Genomic DNA, 19,979 nt, shown 5'->3' on the forward strand with positions numbered 1-19,979 from the left:
AACCCAGGACCCTGGGACCACAACCTGAGCCGAAGGCAGAGACTTTTAACTTGCTGAGCCACCCGGTGCCCCAGGTAATGGCTTTTCAGATATGACCCCAAAAACATGAGAAACAAAAGAAAAATATATATACACATTAAACTTAATCAAAATGAAAAATTTTCGTGCTTCAAAGGATACTATCAAGAAAATGAAAAGACAGTGACAGAATGGGAGAAACTATTTGCAAATCATGTATCTCATAAAGGAATTGTATCCTGAATATATAAAGAGCATTTACAATGTAACAAAGCGACACATAACCCAATTGGAAACTAGGCAAATGAATGAAATAGCTATTTTGCCAAAGATACACAAATGGCTAATAAGAACATGAAAAGAGTCTCAACATCATTAGCCATTAGGGATATGCAAAACCATAGTGCGGTAACACTTCATACCCATTAAGATGGCTTTAATCAAAAAGTTGGACAAGGACAAGTGTGAGTGAGGATGGGGAGAAAAATGGAACCTTTGTGCGTTGCTGGTGGGAAGAAACACAGTGTGATCACTTTGGGGAACGCTTTGTCATTTCCTCACAGTGTTAAACGCAGAGTTACCTATGACCCTCTAATTCCACTTCTAGGTATATGCCATGAGCGTTGAGAACATGCCTCATGCAAAACCACAGTCCTGATACATGGCTGAGCCTTGAAAACAATAGGCCGAGTGAAAGAGGCAAGACACAAAAAACCATATACCTCATGAGTCCGTTGATGTGATCTGTCCAGAATAGGCAATTGCATGTGACAGAGAGTAGGTTATGGGTGGCTGGGGGCGGGAAGGCGAGAGGGATGGGGGGTGACTGCTGATGCGGTGGCGTGGTTTTGTTTGTTAGTCTGTGGGAGGATGATGAAAATGCTCAGGAATTACATAGGGTAATAGTTGCACCGTTTTTGAATGTACTAAAAACCACTGAATTGTGAACTTGAAAAGGGTGCATTTTATGGTTTGTGAATTACATATCCATTTTTTTAAGTTACCCAAAAGAAAAAGAAGATAGCAAACTTACGTGGACGCTGACCCAGTCAAACAGATGCCTGCACCTTGCATGGGGCCCTGTTGCTCCATTACAGACACTCTCAGAAGAGGGCCCTGGAGTTGGTTTAACAGTGTTGAGGGTCTGAGTACTCAGGGCTGTGACTAGTTGCCAACTGGGGTGAACCTACTTCAGCATTGTAACGATGCGATGAACATACTGGTATGTACCTACCGCTGACTGTTAGCTCTTACCTGTGCCCGAATCCTATGACTTCCATACCCAGCCGGGAGCAACAGAGAGCCTACATGCCTCCCACATGACTTGAGTGTGACCATCCTAACACCAAGAAGTTTGAGCTCTGAAGACTCAAAATCCCTAAATGTGTGTGTCAGGAGTTGATAAGATAGCACTCCAAATCAATATTTTTGAGTAGGGTCTCCCAGAGAGTGGTAGGAAAGTGCCTAGTTCTACTGAATTATGTTATAATGCAATATGGAAACTTCTCTCTTTCTCTCTCATTCCCTCCCCCGCTCCATCTCTGAGGTCAGTGTTTTTCGCAGGAAGCCTCTGTTGTGTGTCCCAGTGCCATTTTCCTCATCCGAGTTCAGAATCACACGATCCTGTCCCAGGTCTCTGAGATACGTCATCTTGGAGCAAACTGTCTCAATTTAGTAATATCCTCGGCCATTCATCGAACCCACAGGCACAGCAGCTTTGTGTGACGGCGTCCACTCTCTTCCTCCCAGGGAAATAAATACACGGCTCAGTGCATAGGAAATGATATTGACATGGGAGAAGAGAGGACATCTACGTGTTATTTATTCAGTGATATCCCGGCTCGTTGCAAAAAGTGTTTGAGGCAGTTTTCACAAATGTCGGCAAGCAGTGAAACAGGATGCATGAGGGGGGATGACAGTATCTGGAAACGGGGGGAATAAGTGTAAGGACATGAAGTAAAACTAGTGGCGAGAGTAGACTGTTAAGTGTGTGCTTCTAGAGGGAGCTTGCCTATCTGGCTCCAGGCATCCTAGGAGCCGGAGCACAGAGGCAAACATTACAGACTATAGGCAGCCGTTCAGAGGAAGAATAACTTCTCCAAATGTCGTGGCCTAACAGAAGCTTCTCCCACAGCTCCTCATAAAGAACAGAGTGTGGGATGCAAAATTTTACTCACCAGCATCCTGGAAATAGATCCAATGGTGCACCTCTTAGGAGTGTCGGCTAAAATAGCCTTTGATGCAACTCAGTGGCTTTGTGCCCACACCCACTCCACAAAGTGGGAGGATGGGTAGGTGGAGGAGAGAAGGCTTTCAGAAGCACCCGCGGGAACCTTGTCTTACTGGGGCCAGACCCAGGCAATCCCTGCACTTGGGTGCCTTTGGGGAAATCCATTGTTAACCTGATGGGCTTGCCACCCCCACCCCCTTCCCAGTTCGGCAGCCTGGGGGCTCGACGGTCAGTTTTTGCGACCAGCAGAGCCCTTCCCAACCCACCTCCGCCCCAGCCCGGGCTTTTCTTCCCAGGCGTCTTGGTACTTGACCACGTGAGGCAGTAAATACTGAGGTCCAGAACAAATCTCATTTGGCATTTTTATCTGGACTCGTCTGGGGGCCTTTAATTAGCGTGATTGCCCTGTGGGAGATTGCTCAGATGGAATCCTCGCTACTCCTGGTTGGGGTAATTGTCATTGAAGTTTCCACGTTTCTGTTCCTGGCCATCTAGGAAAGGCTCTGATTAAAAGCGACTAAAATCCCTTAATAGGGTCTAATAAGGGGTGGTTGGCAGCTCATTGGTGTGGATTCAAAAATGCATCAGAAAGCAGACTCACGTAACCCTCAGAAACTTCCTCCCAAGAGCTCACAGGTCCGTGACGTTTGCCACCCCGGCTCCCCAAGCACCACGGTACCCACGGCCACTGCATAACAATCCTCCGCTGGCGTGGCCACTGCCCCATAGCTCAGGCAGCCACGGCATCCTCGGCCACATTGTCCACAGCTAGGGCGTCGTCAGCCATTGTTAACAGTCCGGGGACTTGGGAGCATCAGAATATATTACAATTGAGGACAGAACTCTGGCTATCATGAAGCGTCCCGAGTCCCCTGGTTTCGGATTCCCCTAGTTGTGTTGAAATCTCCTGCTCCCGTAGAACACCCCATGGCCGCGGTTCTCAACCAGAGTGACTCGGCCCCCCCACCCCATGGCCGCGGTTCTCAACCAGAGTGACTCGGCCCCCCGGCGGACATTGGAGAAAGTCCGGAGACAGAGTTGGTTGTCCCGATGGGGTAGAGGACACTGCTGGTATCTAGTGGGTGAGAGCTGCTCCCCACAATCAAGAACTATCTGGCCCCCCAATTTGATAGCATCAAGGCCACGACATCCTACACTGTAACTTTCAAAGCAGATTTCCACCATTACCTTGCTTTAAGCTCAGAATGGCTTGGTGAGGGAAGAGGTATAAAAGTTTTATCTCCATTTTACAGATCAAAACATAGAAACTTGGAGAGAGAATAATCCTTCCCTTTCCCTCAGGGCTGGGCGGTCTAGCTGTCCTTGTGTTGCCTCTCACCCAGAGGGCTGGGATGACGTGAGTGTTGGGGTCTCCACGAGTGGCCAGGAGCAGTACAGGTCTTACCTAGAGGTGTATGGCACATCTCTGGAGAAATTGTGACCCCCGGGGTCTTGCGTATAGGAGAGGTACCCCAATTTCTTATCTTTCCTGTGGATATCAAGGAATGCATAGCCATCAAAAAGTACTGTAAAAATGTAAGACTTGGTCACACTGGATACTTGGGGAGGAGTAAGGTTATTACAGTGGTTGGAAACATGATTATTTGCACGGTCTGATATCGGTTGACACATTCAGATACTCTGGGGGCCCTGGCGGTTACATATGGTGTGACAGTCTGCTGTGACAATAAGGAGGGGTGCGTTTTTGGAATTAAGAACCCATGATCTGCCCAAAAAGCGTTCCTATAAAACATGCCCCCCTTAACCATGTGTGCGTCTGTCGGGGTGTGTGTTTGCAGGTGGAATACCTTCCAGAGCCGATCAGTTTGGTGGGATGATAGACCCGAGAAGGGTCACACGGGATGATAATATAACTATAATCACACTGTCACCGCCTGGGGATTTGGAAGGATTTGTAGCAGTAAGAGACTGTGAGAGAGTATGCAAAGCAAATGTCTCCTTACCATTTCCGTGCCTTGTCTCCCTTCCTAGGGCGTGCATGATTGTCACTGCACATTGCCTGTGGGTCACATTTGCAGTGATCTAGCCTCTAATCCGTGCCGAGTTGTGGCCAGGCACTTCACATACATACGGTTATCACCAGTCTCATGACCCCCACCAAGCAGTGAAAAGACCGAGCTCAGGAGGGGGCTGACGTCCCCTGTGCGTGACCGACACCTTGTGGACCACAGAAGTAGAAGTGAAGCTTGGGATGGGCTCACTCTCCTTCACCGTGTTGCCATCTTAACCATTCACGACAGTTGTGCTTTTTGCGCCTCAATCAAGAAAAAGACTCTCATCCTCATTTGAAGAAGAGGCATCAGGGCCGCTACGGCATCGAGTGAGTTCACTGTGGTCATAGTTAAGAGCACAGAAATCACATCTGCCTCCAAAGGCAGCCAGTGCACTTGGAGGGATTATAGACACAGGGAAATCCCCAGAGAATTCACACACATGCATGTATACGCACGCGCGCATGCGCGCGCACACGGTTCTGAGAGAAACTGACCCGACATCAGTCTCTGTTCTGTTACTGATCTTATCAAGCCGAACGCAGACCTGCTCTGAATGGAGTGCACTGCCGTGCTCGGAGCTGAGAATTACTCCGCGTGCTACAGTGCAAGCTTGAAGAGCATCATTTAACGGGCAGGCGTCTCGCCTCGGGTCTGGTGAAGGAAAGTCAAGGGCGCATAGGTTTTTAATTCCTATTCTAAGTGTCGCCACACTTCCTTTAAAGGGTTGCAGGCATGCTTTCCTGGGTGTGTGCTGAACGATCCCCAGCCCTCCCACACCTGCCCCTTGCCAGATGGTCCCAGGGTCGCGCTGAACAGACGAGGCACTGCCCAGGTCCCACCTCCTCCCCCACATTGAATCAGATGCTACATTTTCTGTTTTGCCCAAGTTAGCTGTGCATCTCTCTGGCACCCACTCCGCGGTCTCACCTACCACGATCCGGGCCCTAATTTACCACTGTCCAGCCTGTCACGGGTCACCCTTTAACCTGGAGGGCTCCGCACTCCACAGCCCGCAGCCCCAATGTAGGCCGCCACCTGTCTTCACACAGCGCGAGAGCTAAGAAAGTTTTTTATATTTTTAAATGGCTGGAAAACTATCAAAAGAAGAATCATCTTTCGTAACCATGAAAATGATATGAAATTCAAATTTCAGTGTCCATAAATAAAGTTTATGGGAACACAGCCACACTCATTCATTACCAATCGTCTGTGGCTCTTTTCGCTCGACGGCAGCGTTGAGTAGTTACAACAGAGTTCGGGTGGCCCGTCAAGCTGGAAATATTTACTATCTGGCCCTTGGAAGAAAAGGCTTGCTGGCCTCTGCCCGACCCTGCTGACCACCACCCCCTTCTCTCTTACGTTCACCCCTATCTGCTCTTGGGGCGTCCCCGCTTTCAGCTCTTCCAGGACTCACCCATCATCCCAGCTTTAGAAGTTCTTTCAAGATCTGCCCCAAGTTCATTGTTTCCGTTTATTTTCCAGGGAGACCCTCTTACACTTCCTCAGGTGTACGTTGTACCACCCCACTAAGACCATCTCTCCCACGCTTCTTTCCACCGGGAATAACTTTCCTTTCCATCTCCTTACACGGAAATCTCTCTCTTTCAAGCCTGACCAAGAACGCAACCTGCCCTAAGGAGGTTAGATCTCCCACTGGAGTTCACCTCCGGGAACGCTCCCCTGGCACGGCTTTCCTGACGGGAGGTCCTTTCTGTTTCAGCCAAGGCCAGAGGGCCCTAACTAGGGTGGAGGTCCCAAGGGTGTGAGCACCCCATGCCCCTGTCACATGGAGTTGGCGAGTGGATCGGGGACTCCCTGTTCCTGAGGATCCTACTGTCCCCAGGGCGCCATTCCTGTGAATTTGCAGGAGGTTTGTTCTCCCAAAACTATGTGACATCGTATTGAAAGCGGGAAACAGAATTCTACATTTGGAAATTCACGATTAGCATTAAGTGCTAGGGATGTTGTCATTAGCGAATATATCGTTTAAGCTAAATCTCTTATCCGTGAACCCACGCATGACATACCTGTGGACCCGTCATCGCTCTCTTGTCATTGATCCATCCATCAGTCTTCGGCCGTCTGTCATCCGTTCATGGCAGTCCGGTCTTCTCTGTTCCTTTCACTACCGTCACCTGATTGTCGAAGGCCCATTTTTGGGAGGTTCTTCGCAGGTTGTCCCTGATACTGTTTTCCCACTGCCCTGCTGTGTTTGTTCTCATTTCTCCCTCCCTCCTGCTTTAGGTTCCAGCTGAATCATACTCTTCATTTTTCTGGGAAGACATCCCTGTCTTCGTTTGCTGGGGCTTATATAACACAGTGTCAGTGACTGGATAGCTTAGAGCGACATTTCCTGTCTCGCAGGCCAGAAAGCCAAGGCCAGTGGGGTGGCAGGGCCACGCTCCCTCGGAAGGCACCAGGGAGGAATCTGTTCCTGCCTCTTTCCTGGCTGCAAGTACTTTGCTGACACTCTTGGGCATTTCTTGTAGACACATCACCCCAGTCTCTGCCTTCATGTTTGCAGGGTGTTGTGTGTGTGTGTGTGTGTGTGTGTGTGTGTGTGTGTGTGTGTGTGTCTCTAGCCAAATTTTCCATTTTTGTTGGGACACAGACATAATGGTTGAGGGCCTGCCCTCACGGTCTCACCTTAACTTGATCATCTGCAAAGACCCTGTTTCCAGATAAATTTGTACACCGAAGTGCTACGGCTGTTTTTGGAAGGGGGGCACATATAAACCATTAACAATCCCCCCCAAGCTGCTCCCACTATTTGGAATGCCCGCCCCCCACCCTCGTGCTGGAGACCACGTGTATCGTCTCCGCTTTCCCCTCGCACTCCTCCACTGAATTCTACCCCCCCACCCCCAGCTCCGGGTGGGTACCTCTCTCTTGACACTCACCAGAATATATCCTATACCCAAGCATTTGTTTTAGGAGTCTAGCTGACTGTAAACCACTCCCCCTCCTTTTTTTTTTCCTTCCCTTCCCCCCCCCCCTTTTTTGGCTCCTGGAAGATTGATACTAAGGTATCAATACTCAGGAAATACTCAGAATACTCAGGGGAAAAAATCATTCCCAGGTAAGCTTAGGCAGGTGTATCCCTCACATTCTTGGCTCTGGGTTTTAAGCTTCTCGTCTAGGACAGTAATGATGTCTTACCCATCCTGGTATTCCTCTTCCTTTTTCCAGTTCTGAACATAGCTGCCTGCGAGCATAGGCAGCCTCTAGTGTGGGTCAGCCATTTGGAGATTTGGAACACAGTGGGAGCAGGGGCCTGAATGTGTATTTGCTGGTGTCTCTCACAGTGCCTGTCATTGCAAAATGCTGATGCTTTGTGACCTGTACAACACATATCTGCCACTGTTAGTTTGGGTCTTCAGGGAGATCGCTACACCTCCACTGCCCCAAATGAGTCTTTTTTGTATGTCTGTGTGTATACGCATGCTTTGATTAAAGAAGTTGTAGAGGGCCCCCCCCCAAAAAGTTAGGAACTATTGCTCTTTACAGATGTAAAGAGCCTCTGTCTTCTTTTCATCTTCTCTTCCCATCATCTTCAATATCTTCTCATCATCCCTAATCATAGGCATTCAGAGCCAGAAATGCAACTTGTAAGTTTATATTATTTAATTGTTAGGGCTATGAATTTAGAATGCACCAGCTCTCTGATCCTATTAGCCAAACCCTGCTCCAAAATAATCTTCTTAAAATTGATACCACCCAGGGATTTGGACTCTGTTGATTACATTTCCCGCTAGACTCTGGCACTTGCCTTTTGCTTCTTGAATCCTAAACATTATGGTCATGACCCTGAGCTGTGTCAGTCCCCTTGGGGTACCAGACTGACTTGAGAACTTTGGTTCTGCGAGGGCCACACAGACAGGTCATGGGTAGGAGGCATTGATGCTAAGATAACAATTTTGGTTTCTTTCCGTACCTCACAGAGATATTTTGAGGCTAACATAATCATTATTTAAAGTTTTTGGAAGAGGAAATGCATTTGCAAATGCCAAGATACTATTGTGGAACCTCAAAATAACGTGGCATATTGTTATACAGATTCACGCACATGCACGAGTCATGTCACATGTCAAACGCTCCTAAAATACAAGTTTTCTATTCTCTAAAATCCTGGTCTGTCAGGTGGGAAAACAGGGAGAGCGGTTGCACATGCGTCCTTCGTGGCTTTCAGCATCGAGAGGGGTTAAACACAGACTCTGACTCAGTAGGTTAAGAATAGAGCCTGAGATGTTTCATTCCTAGCAAGCTCTCAGGTGATGCTGCTGTTGCTGGGCTAAGAGCCACACTTTGAGGGGTCTGGGATTAGAGGATGGAGAAGCCACTCTAGCCACAGGTGGAGGAAGAGAGGCCACCAGAAAGAAGGGGAGTAGAAAAGTAGGAAGATGAACAGAGTGGCCCAATATTATCAATGTCATAGGGCATATGAGGGGGTCAAGGTGCCACACGTGTGAAATGATCAAGGCAAAGAGGAAGGGAGAAAATCTGGTTGTAGAACAATCATCAGTGCCCCTCAAGGGAGTTGTTGCTCCAGAGGGAATAGAATATAGATTATCAAAAGTTAAGCATGAATGATTTGTGAGATGAGTGGGTGTTTACAGTTGGAATCAAGTTTTGCAAAATGTTGGTGCCCAAAGGAACTAAGGCTTTGGAATGATAGCAAATGGTGTGGTAGAGTGGAGAGCATTGCTCCACCATTTAGGCTGTAAGTCTGGGAGTCTGTGTCTGGGTTTGATACATGTGCACCATACCAAATGACAGAGGTGAGACCATATATAGATTTCTGCAGAAAGAGGACTAGAACAGGAGAGAGGAAAGATGCTAGAGATGGGATATAATTGAAGAGGGAAGTTGGAGATAGTTAAATGGTTAGCTTTGGAAACAAGGAAAATATGTGTTTTCTCTTCTGTAGAAAGAAAGAAAAATAAATGGGCTCTGGTCAAGACAGTTGCTTTCATAACGAGTTTATGCTTTAGCACACCTCCATTGCTCCCAACATAAAATAACGACAGAAAAACATAAACAGACCTAGCTAGCCTCCCCGCCAGCTCCACCCACCAACAAGATAAAGAACTTGGTGGACAAGAGATAGTACAGAAACAAAAGATGACAAGCAGAGCTACAGACATTCTCATGCTGGGCTCAAGTCTGGATGCACAAAGTAGGAGGGATGGGACTTTAGCTCTGGAGGCATCTGCAGAACTACATGTCCTCCCAGTTGTTTGGAGACTAGACTCACTGCTTGAAGTTGTGGGCTGGGGACAAACTTTCACACTGATGAAAAGAGTCTGCAAAAATTAGTGTTGTCTTCTCCTGTCTGGGAGTACAGGAAATAGGACTCTCTGAGCCTAGAGAAGTCAGGGAGACAGGAAAAGGATACTGTCTTTTAGATGATGAACTAAATTAGGTCACTCAAATAGCTGAAGATGTTCTGCTATATCCCTAATACTACTGTGTAGGGGTCCAAAGCTATTATGATAAGATTAGTTCAAAATTTATGTCAGTAAGTACCCAAGTGGAGGCAACAGTAATAACAACAACAACTTTAAACAATGAGTGGAAAAGGAAAAGGAAAAAAAAAGGAAAAAAAAATTCCTATTCAGAATGAACTACAATTGAAAAGCATTAGACACATGGGGAAAAAAATCTAATGATAAGGATATTTGTTATTGTGACTTTTATTCAATACTATTCTGGTGACCTTAGCCAATGCAATAAGAAAAGAAAAGTAATACAAGAATTGGAAAGACAGGGGCACCTGGGTGGCTCAGTGGGTTAAGCCTCTGCCTTCAGCTCAGGTCATGATCCCAGGGTCCTGGGATCAAGCCCCATGTCGCCTCTCTGCTTGGCCGGGAGCCTGCTTCCCCGCCCCCGCCCACCCCTCTGCCTGCCTCTCTGCCTACTTGTGCTCTCTCTCTGTCAAATAAATAAATTTTAAAAAAAGAATTGGAAAGACAGAGAGATGACTGCCCTAATCATGAATGATGTGATCACCCTACAGAGAGCCTTAAGGAATTATAGAACTAACTAGAGAGTTCAGCAAAATTCTGAACACAAGATCAATAAACGAAAGTCAGTATAGTCCCCAGACACCATTAGAAAATTTAACTGAAAACAAATCACATTTACAATACCAAAAATGGAATAGAACTTTAAAAATGAGGCTTTTAAAAAGAAGTATATACCTCATAAAGATATGCAAGATTTCATGTAAAAATATAAAATATTATTAATAATATAAAAGAAAAATAGTAAATGGAGCATGTATCTTCTTCATGAATAAGAAGAACTAATATAATAAAGTTGTTGATTATCCCCCAACTCTATAGATTAAATACAATCTTAAAAATCCCAGGAAGTTGTTTGAAGGCACTTGCTTGATAAGCTTATTCTATAATTAATGTGGAAGAATGAGAGACAAAGAGTTGCTTTGTCTCTCATTCTTCCACATTAAATATAGAATAAGCTCATTTTTCTTTCTCATTTTTCTTAAAAAAGAAGATCAGGATTGAGGAGGTTCGTTGTAGTAGACAAAAGGACTTTATAAAGATGTAATAATTAAGACAGGGAAGACAAAGAGGCTGAAGTATAACAATATTTTTAAAAACTCAGAAAACATACATGTTTATGTATGTTGATATATAAATCTAGATAGACAGACATATGGGTATGTGTGTATTTTTGATATGTCATTGCAAATCAGTATGAAAGGGAAGAATGATTCTGTACAGCCACATGAGAAAAAGTAAGGCTATAGTGTTACTTCATACCAGTCACAAAATAAATTAGAAATCTGGGTGAACTTTAAAAGTAGACCTGTTTGTTTTAAAATAGTTTTAAAATAGTTTTAGAGGGGTGCCTGGGTGACCTCAGTCGTGGGCTGTCTGCCTTTGGCTCAGGTCGTGATCCCGGGGTCCTGGGATCGAGCCCTGCATTGGGCTCCCTGCTCAGCAGGAAGCCGCCTTCTTCTCCCACTCCCTCTGCTTGTGTTCCCTCTCTCACTCTTTCTCTCTCTCTCTCAAATAAATAAAGTGTTTAAAAAAATAGAATAGTTTTACATATACAAAGAATTATAATGATAGTAAGGAGAATTCCCTTATACCCCTCACCCAGCTTCCCCATTGTAATTATCCTATATTGCTGTGATACATTTGTTACAACTAAGAAACCAACATCGGTACATTCCTATCAACTAAGCTCACTACTTTATTCGGACTCATTGGTTTTTCCCCCAAATGTCCTTTTTCTGTTCCAGGACACCACATTATATTGAGTTATCATGTCTTCTTTGCCTCCTTTGACCTACGACAGTTTCTTAGACTTCCCTTGTCCTTGATTACCATCACAGCTTTGAGCAGCACTGGTCAGAGTCTATGCAGAATGTCTTCCAATTTAGGCTTGTCCATTTGGGTCATGGAGAGGCGGGTCCCATTCTCATCACATCACATCCAAAGTATGTGCTTATCACATGGCATCACTGATGATACTCACCTTGACCACCTGGCTGAGGCCGGGTTTGCTAGGATTCTCCACTGTAAAGTCACATTTCCTCTCTGTCGTTCTCTTTGTAAGGCAAAGTACACACTAACGGTGGGGAGTGAAGCTCTACCTCCTTCAGTGAGGGGTCTCTACATCAATTATTTGCAATTCTTCCCTAGGATCAATTGTCAAATGTAGTGCTTTTAAAGGAGAATATCGTTTGACTTTGAGGAGGGAAAATTTTCTTGAGATATAGATTATGAATATCCTAAATAGAAAGATTAATTCATGTGATGACATTAATTTAAAAACAAATCTATATGAGATGCCGTATACTAAGTTAAAAGACAAATCATGGACTAGAAGAGCGTAATTTCAACTCATGTATCCAGCAAAGAATTCTCATGAACTCATACAAATCCAAAAGAAGAACAACAACCTATTGCATATAGATATATACATTACATATATTTCTGTGCACATATGTGTACATATATGTACATATGTACATACCTATATATGTATACATACATATGATGCAGTGAGGAAAGGATATGAACAGACAATCCACAGAGCAAGAAGCTCCAATGGAGACGGGGCACAACCTCAGTAGTGATCAGGGAAATGTACCTTAAAAATGCAGGGAGATAACATCTGCCACACATCAAATAATATCAGATATGGGGGTACAGGGCAAGAAGTTCACCCATTTAGTGATTCCAGAAATACGAGGTAGTACCATCACCTTGGGGAAACATTTAAGAACACACTGAAAGATTTACATGCACTAAATTATAAGGATATCCTCTAAAGCCATTCTTCTCAAAAATTTTTTGCACACAGATTGCCTGAAGAGCTTGTTAAGATGCAGATGTTGATTCAGTGGGTTCTGAAATTTTCCATTTTCTTACCAAACTCCCAACTGCTGCTGCTGGTCTGCATGTCCACGCTTTGAGTAACAAACCTCTAGAGTAAAAGTCAGCCAGTGATGGCCTGTGGGCCAAGAGCCAAATGTGACTCCCATCTGTTTTTGTAAATAAAGTTTTATTGGAACACGGTCATTTGTTTATGTATTGTCTACGGCTGCTTTCAGACTACAATGGCAAAAGTTAGTAGTAGCAACAGAGATTTGATGATTTGTGTAAAGCATAAAATAGTCATTGTCTGTCCCTTCGTAGGAAGTTTGCCAACTGCTGCCCTAGAGAAAGTCTCCCACATGCACATAAAGAGACTTATGTAATATTTATGGCAACTTTTTTTAATATTGACAAGATGGAAACAAATGGAACGGATAAATAATTTGCAGTCTACTCACATGGTGGATTACATCAGATAAAATTAATGAATGAGAGCTGTGGGGGTCAACAAGGATACATCTAGAAAACATCCTTTGTTTAGGCAAAACAGTTTTATAATTTGTTTCTCATTATAAACCATGTAGCAAAATTATTCAGAGATGCTTAGAAATAATAATCCTCTATTTCAGGGAAGTGTTCAACTCTGATTTGGGATTAAAAACAGGAACAGTATCATACGCAGACTCATTTGGATTCTCAGCTGTAGCTGTGATGTATTATTTCTCCCAAAATTTGGGAAGAAGATATGAGAATATTGTAAGTTGTTAATACTGGGTGGTGGGCATATGGTTTTGCTATTCCCTAGACTTTTCAGGTATTTTCAGATATTTCAAACTTTCGAAAAGAATAAAAAGAATCAAGAATTGGGAAAATATGCCGAGTATAAAGACAGGGATTTTGAAGTTCAAGTCATGGGTGAGGGGATGAAGATTTTTAGTACCTGAGGCTTCCTCTCCTCTCAGTGAAACAAGAGGAGATGTCCGGTCCTTTGTGTAATTAATTTTGAGAATGTGAACATGTGACTAATTTTACTCCATGGCTTATGGAATATTTTGATTTTAAGAGGTCACTTGACCTGCATCCTAGAGTGGAAGAAATTTCCCTTTCTCTGGAACTAACATTTCACTCTTTCAGCCAAGATTCCCTTGTTGTTGGGACAATCTTTGTGATGCCAAGGGAGGAGCCCTGGGCATATCCTCTTACATCTGAATGTAAACCTTGACATGTCCATCAGTGAAGAGTCATAAGAGCCTTCCAGATTCCTTCAGGGACCAGCTTCTGGCTGTTTACTGAGGATCTCAGTGTTCTGTGCCCCTTTGTGTCACCCAGATGTGGAGGCCCTCCCACTGTGACTTCCTGTGTGTATGACTCCATGAGCCAAATCACATTTGGGGTGCATTCAGACTCAGCCCCCTCCCTCAGCTGAAACTAGACTTGGTACATGGACAAGGGCAGTCCCATTATTTATTTTATAAGTTGCATTAAGTCAACTTTACAAGAAGAGGTACTACATACTTAGATTGGGGAACCAGTTCCCCACTCTTAGCCAGGAAGCCTACAGGAGGGACATTTCAGTTCCAAGAACATTTTTGTATCCTTTGGCTCCCTTTGTATGTAGCAGGTTTGTCAATAAAAGGCATGTGGGGATAATTGGGTCAAGTCATGGCCCATGGAATACAATGACTGTATGAAGAGACGTGCTCGGTAGCACTGCACAGCCTTCGGTCAGGTGCCTTATACGTAAGCACCATGGAACACTCAGCCAGCTGATGATACGGTGTCGCTTCATCCCCCCACAGCAGCGCCGTAAATGGTCTTCTGCACGTCCCCTCATTGGGACTTCCGTTTCAAAACACGACGTCCTCTTACCCATGCAATTCATTTCCTGAATGATTTCTGCTCTCTGAGACAACTTTGTCCCTTGGATGTAGGTTTTTACCCCCTTCTTTATAACTATTAACCATGACCAGAGGGAGCATGGGTTTGGTCATGACAGGGGCAGTCAGCAAGGCTTGCTGAGATGGCATTCCCCGGTCTCTCATGCACAGCCCATAACCTCCTGCTGGCTTCATGTTTATTGCCAAGTTTGAAGGTCCAATGCTAAGGCAAACCATGCAGGTGCTGGAAGTAAGTGGAGGGGTCAGATGGAGGCTAGTAGGGAGTGGTGGAGTGTATGGCAAAGTGGAGAACACATGCCCTGGCTAAGCTGAGTGGCCTCCATGTTGCTCTAGATGATCTGTACTGTGCAGAAATAGCCGGCCCAGCATTGCCAGAACTTTTGGATTTTCAAGGGAAGCTACAAATACAGAAATTTTAAATGTGAAATCTCCCAAGCTTTTAAATGTTGGCAACTAAGTAAAAATTTTTAAAAAGAAATTGTGCTGAAAAAAGACACCTCCTAGAGCCACATATGGCCTCTAGGTTAGGTTGGCAACCTCAGAATAAAAAAAGAGCTATGAGAATTTTAAGCAACTTGTAAGAGAATTTTAAGCAAGCTAGGTCATGGCCAGCAAGGCTAGGCATTTTAATGTCACCCACCTGGGTCATTGCCACTAGCCTTCTACTGAATCTAATGGCAGGAGAAGAAAGGACTTGGATAGGTAACAGTGCAGGAGACAAAGGTACAGAACAAAGTTGCCATAGCCCTATCCCAGGGACTGCTAGGCCTCCTTGGTGACCTTCTTTCCATGACCTTGGAGAGGCCACCACACAAGAAGGAAATGAAGCTAGAGATACCGGTCTGTGAGGAAGGTTTTCTTTCCCATAATACACTCTTTCCTGAGTATAGTATTTTTTACACAGTGGCTAGAGGGGAGGGTGCTGGGGAGAGGGTTCTTCCTGGCGCCATGCTGGGTGTCCCAGGGGCGTTCTCAGATAGTCCACATTCTTCCTATGGGAGTGACTGTGTTCTGGATAATTGTTCTTCTCTCCAAACTCATTTACATCTCTCTTGCACTGGGTTTACTTTTCATCCTTCCTTTTGGGAGCTGAACTCCACCAACATGAAGGAGTCAGTGTGCAGGTAGAGTTTGGGTTGCCTTACTTGGAAGGTCCCAATGCATGCAACGGGTTACTATAGGAGTGGGGGGTGTGGCAGGGCGGAAAATGAAGCAGGAAAGGTTAGACCAGGCAGCTGCTGGCGGTGGGCGGGGGCATGGGGATGTTCCTCTCTCTGGCTAGGGAGGCTGTTAGTGAGGACAGGACACTCCAGCCCTCCATCCAGGCCTTGCAGAGGGAGCCACATATAACGCTCTGTCCCCACCACTTCCGCCTTGACTTCCGTGTCAGCCTCTTTCCCCTGGATATGGATTTTCAACAAATGGAAGCCATATTGCAAAGAAGTTCATGATAAGGACTTTGGGGTCATGAAGAGTTTGGTTCAATACCAGACTCTGCCACAAAATGAACTTGGTTGGTTGGTTGGTTGGTTGTTTAAAATACATTATTACGGGGCGCCTGGGTGGCTCAGTGGATTAAAGCCTCTGCCTTCGGCTCAGGTCATGATCCCAGGGTCCTGGGATCGAGCCCCACATCGGGCTCTCTGCTCCGCGGGGAGCCTGTTTCCTCCTCTCTCTCTGCCTGCCTAGTTGTGATTTCTCTCTGTCAGATAAATAAAATATAAAAAAAAAATACATTATTACATCTTTCCTGTGCTGCATTTAAAATGGAGTTAATAATAGCAGCCCTTTAAAGATATCGGGGGATACTGGATTAGCTGTTGGCCGAGCCTGGCACCGCCATTACCTTACATAGGTCTTTGGGCTCTGGGGGCTCAGCGATGCATCTGATGGTAGGATTGTTACAGCGGGACATTGGTTAGGGGCTGCCTTCTTCAGTCCATGCCTTCCTGCAGCGTAGTTCAGAACATCCCGCCTCTTTTCACCCTTTGGGGAAAATTGGGGAGGCTGTGGATAGAATGCCCCCTGACTGGGCTGGGGTGCAGTCCGGGCTCCTCACCCTCACGTCTGCCCCATTGCCCCCCTCCTGCGCTCACTTTCTGGACAAGGATCTGAATTGCCCCGTGTCTCCGGGTCCGTGCGAAGGCACCCTTGACCTCAGCGCCAGGACTCCTGTGCATTTCAACCCACTCTTGAGTCTAAAGTGCTTGTCTCACAGCCGACACCCTGTTTAAGTGCTAAGCACCAGTGTGATGTAGCAACTGGAAGATGACGAACACACACATTTGAAGAGCAGTTTTGGAAAGTAATCCAGTAGAGCGCCGTTTGGTATCAGACCTTTTATCAGGGCCATAACCCAAACCACTCTACGGAGTTAGGTAATAAAATGATCATGTCAGACAACAAAAGGAAGAAGCAGAGACAGAAAGGGAGGCCTTGAGAACCCCAAGCCGCGTGAGGAGTGCGGAGGCAGAAGAGGCTGGGGAGCTCTCGCTGGTGGCTGCTGGAAAGCTGGGGGCGCCGGGCTCCCAAGGCCAGCGCGTGGCCGTAGGGACGGGTGAGACTCCAGAGACAGGTGGATGGTTGGGGTCTGCAAGGCTGTCAGGAAAATGGACAGGTTTGAAGGCCTCGCCCCATTTTGTGTTGCACAGTCCTGGGAGCTGGCCCTTCTCTGTTGCAGTGACTCTTGAAGGCCTTGTTTTTGAAGAGTTAACCTGCTTTTGGCCCAGCGGGATCGGTTCCAGTACTTTCCTCTGGTACTGTGGGTGCTCAGTGCCCCTTCCCCCACAGCCTGCCTTCCCAGATCCTCTCCCTTCCCAAAGCGATCTCCGAGTCTCTGGCTCGCTGCTCAGGAAACGATACCTAGACGGTCCCCGAAGACCATGGTCTATTCCGAGTCATGGAGGGCCTACAGCGAGCTCTGTGCTGCCTGGCATTGGGGAGAGCTGTCACCAGATGGAGGAAAAGGTTCCACATGGAGGTCCGGGGGCACAGTGGGGTGGGCCAGGCCTTCTCTGGAGGTGGGTTGGTCCCTCCTCAGCCTTCCCTCCACCCATCTGGGCCTTTCCTGGTCAGTGTCCATGGTGGTCCTGGTCTCTGCTGCCCTCCCCCAAGTGGACGCCTGTTCCTTCCTGCTCCAGGGTTGTTCTGAGCATGAGCATGAGGGGGAGGGCTGGAGGACCTTGGAGCCGTGCCTCCTCTGCTATCAGGATTCAGCACTTAGAATCTTGGAAAGGCTCCACCTGGGAAAGAGTTCCAGAGAAAACAAACTTCAGATCCCGGCTAATATGGGAAAAGGCTCATGTTCACGGAGGCAGCTTCAGGGACCTTGGCAGAGGCTTAGGCGGACTTGGCCCCTGCCTTTAATGGATCCGACATGGACCCTTCCACGGCCCATGATACTGTGAGGCCTCCAAAGGAGATTTCACCATCAGGCTAGGATGCGCTGCCTTTCAGTCCCTGGGTCTGGTGATCCAACAGCGTCTGTTGTTCCAACTGTTTATGCCCTAATTAAGGCAAGAAAGATTTTAAGGCACCAAACTCATCAACCCCCGCCCCGTCTCCTCCTCATTGGCCCTTATCAAACTGTTTTCCTCTTGGAGATGAGCTGAATTTTTTATGGGAGAGAGAAGGGGTCAGAAAGAGGGTCTTGGGACTGGCAGGGTCATCACCCAAGTGATAAGAATCCTCCTTCTGGTCCTGAGAATGGCGTCCAGAATAGCAGGGATGGGCACAAGTTCAGGGTGCTCGGGCCCAAGAAGGGGGTTGGGGGGCAAGCATGTCAGGGAAAGGTTTGGACAGAGTTCATGGTGACGGCAGATCGTCCCTGACTCCCCGGTTACAGCTCTTGAGGGCTACTGTGTGATGCTCTGAGGACAGTGTGATCTAGATTTTATGCATAAATAAAGCAAGTGCCCCTACAGGTAGAGTAGCGTGGGCGACAGGAACAGGGACACCTGGGCTTCCGTTTCGGGCACTGCTCCCACGAAAACGACTTCCCCATGTTTTTGCACCTGGGGCTCAATACTGACCATTAATTCCCCCCCATGTCTGCCTCTTCTGCCAGGGGTCTTTTCAAACATAGACAATCATGGGATATTAAACTTGAAGGACAATAGAGATCATCTAGTCTCATCAACTCACTATATATATGAGGAACCTGAGGTCCAGAGTGGGGAAGTGTCTTACCCAAGGTCACATGGTGAGTTACCTCCTTTGACGTCTTTGTAAGCAGGACAGCCCGTCCCCCAACCAATTTTGATTCTTAAGGTTTTTAAGACCTCATGGAGTCTCCGTATGTCCCCGAGCACTAGGGGATGACTAGGTGCCCCCCTGTGATTGCTTCTAAAGCCCCTTAGGTCAGGGAAGCTATGTCATAGGGCCAAGGTGAGGGGTGTGGGAGAAGCAAGAGAGGGACCGTGGCCCAGATGGGAACTGTGGTGTCATGCACCTCCTGGGCAGGCTGCCCAGACCAGCGGTCTGCCCTCCCTTCACCTCAGACCCAAGGCAGCCCTCGTCCCAGGTTAGCCCTGCTTCTCATCATGAAGCTGAAACCTCTCTCTAAATGTGATGTCAGAGACAAGGAAGCTTCCCTCTGTCCTCACAGACCTGACCCCGCTCCCTGAAGATGGGGGGCTTCCAGCACCCACATGACTCAGCTGTGTTTTGATCTGGGAAGGAGGAGGGGAGAGTCTCAGTGCAACCAACTAGGTCCCTTCCCATCGTGTCCCCAGTATCCGGCTGCCCATGTGTCCTTTAGATGCCTGCACGTAGCTCTCCTGAAAGGATAGGCTTGCTCCCGTCTTGTCCGCACACGCAGACACACACACACACACGCTGTACAGACATTATTCTACAGACATTATTAAAATCCGGGGGTGAGACACCTCCGTCTGGAGATTCAATCAGGAGCACCCGCATCTCTGGACACGCTGGCCATCCCAGTTCAGCCCATGGCAGTGTGGCTGGACGGAAGCCGGGCTGCCACGCACGTGGCTACCAATTTATTGCTCCAGACCATTTCCGTCCCTTGTTAGACTTGGCATTAGGATACAGCCAGAAGGGCAGCTGTTATTTCCTAAACTGTCCACTGAGCTGGTGAACGAAACCAAAAGCCAACAAGAGAGAGCTGGCAGGCTTGGAAGGAAAGCGCTCCCGCCCCCCGGGTGTGGTCGGGGTAGCCTGTGGGATTCTGGCTCCCGGGATTAGAAGTGGCCCTCTACTCTCCCTTAAGAACGCAAGTTCCGAGAATGCACCCTTCCCTCCCTCTGCCCCGCCAGTGACCGTAGGGGTTATGCCCCTTCCCCATCTGCCTATCCGCTCATCAGGGGCTCCCCCCAACTAGATGAGGCCATTCCCGCTCTTCCGTGACAAGCCGCGGCCAAGCCCCCGAATAGTTTGCTCACTTCCCTTCCCTGGTTCAGTGGAGGCCGCAGCAAAATGGAGTGTTTCCAGTGTCTCTGCCCCT

The 19,979-nt window shown here is 47.0% G+C and overlaps 1 protein-coding gene across 4 annotated transcripts in view; it reads left to right on the top strand.

Annotated features, from left to right (window-relative positions):
• NTRK3 (neurotrophic receptor tyrosine kinase 3) overlaps window positions 1-19,979 on the top strand; it is a 387,271-nt gene that overhangs the window by 259,568 nt on the left and 107,724 nt on the right. The window contains exon 13 of one of the 4 annotated variants that reach the window (XM_046008584.1): window positions 18,579-18,713. The exons of the other annotated variants lie outside the window; for them this stretch is intronic. Coding sequence (XP_045864540.1) covers window positions 18,579-18,713 — 135 coding nt within the window. The remainder of the gene's footprint in view (window positions 1-18,578; window positions 18,714-19,979) is intronic. 4 annotated transcript variants of the gene reach the window in all.

Source organism: Meles meles, chromosome 6 (genome assembly GCF_922984935.1).
Source record: "Meles meles chromosome 6, mMelMel3.1 paternal haplotype, whole genome shotgun sequence".
Lineage (NCBI taxonomy): Eukaryota > Metazoa > Chordata > Mammalia > Carnivora > Mustelidae > Meles > Meles meles.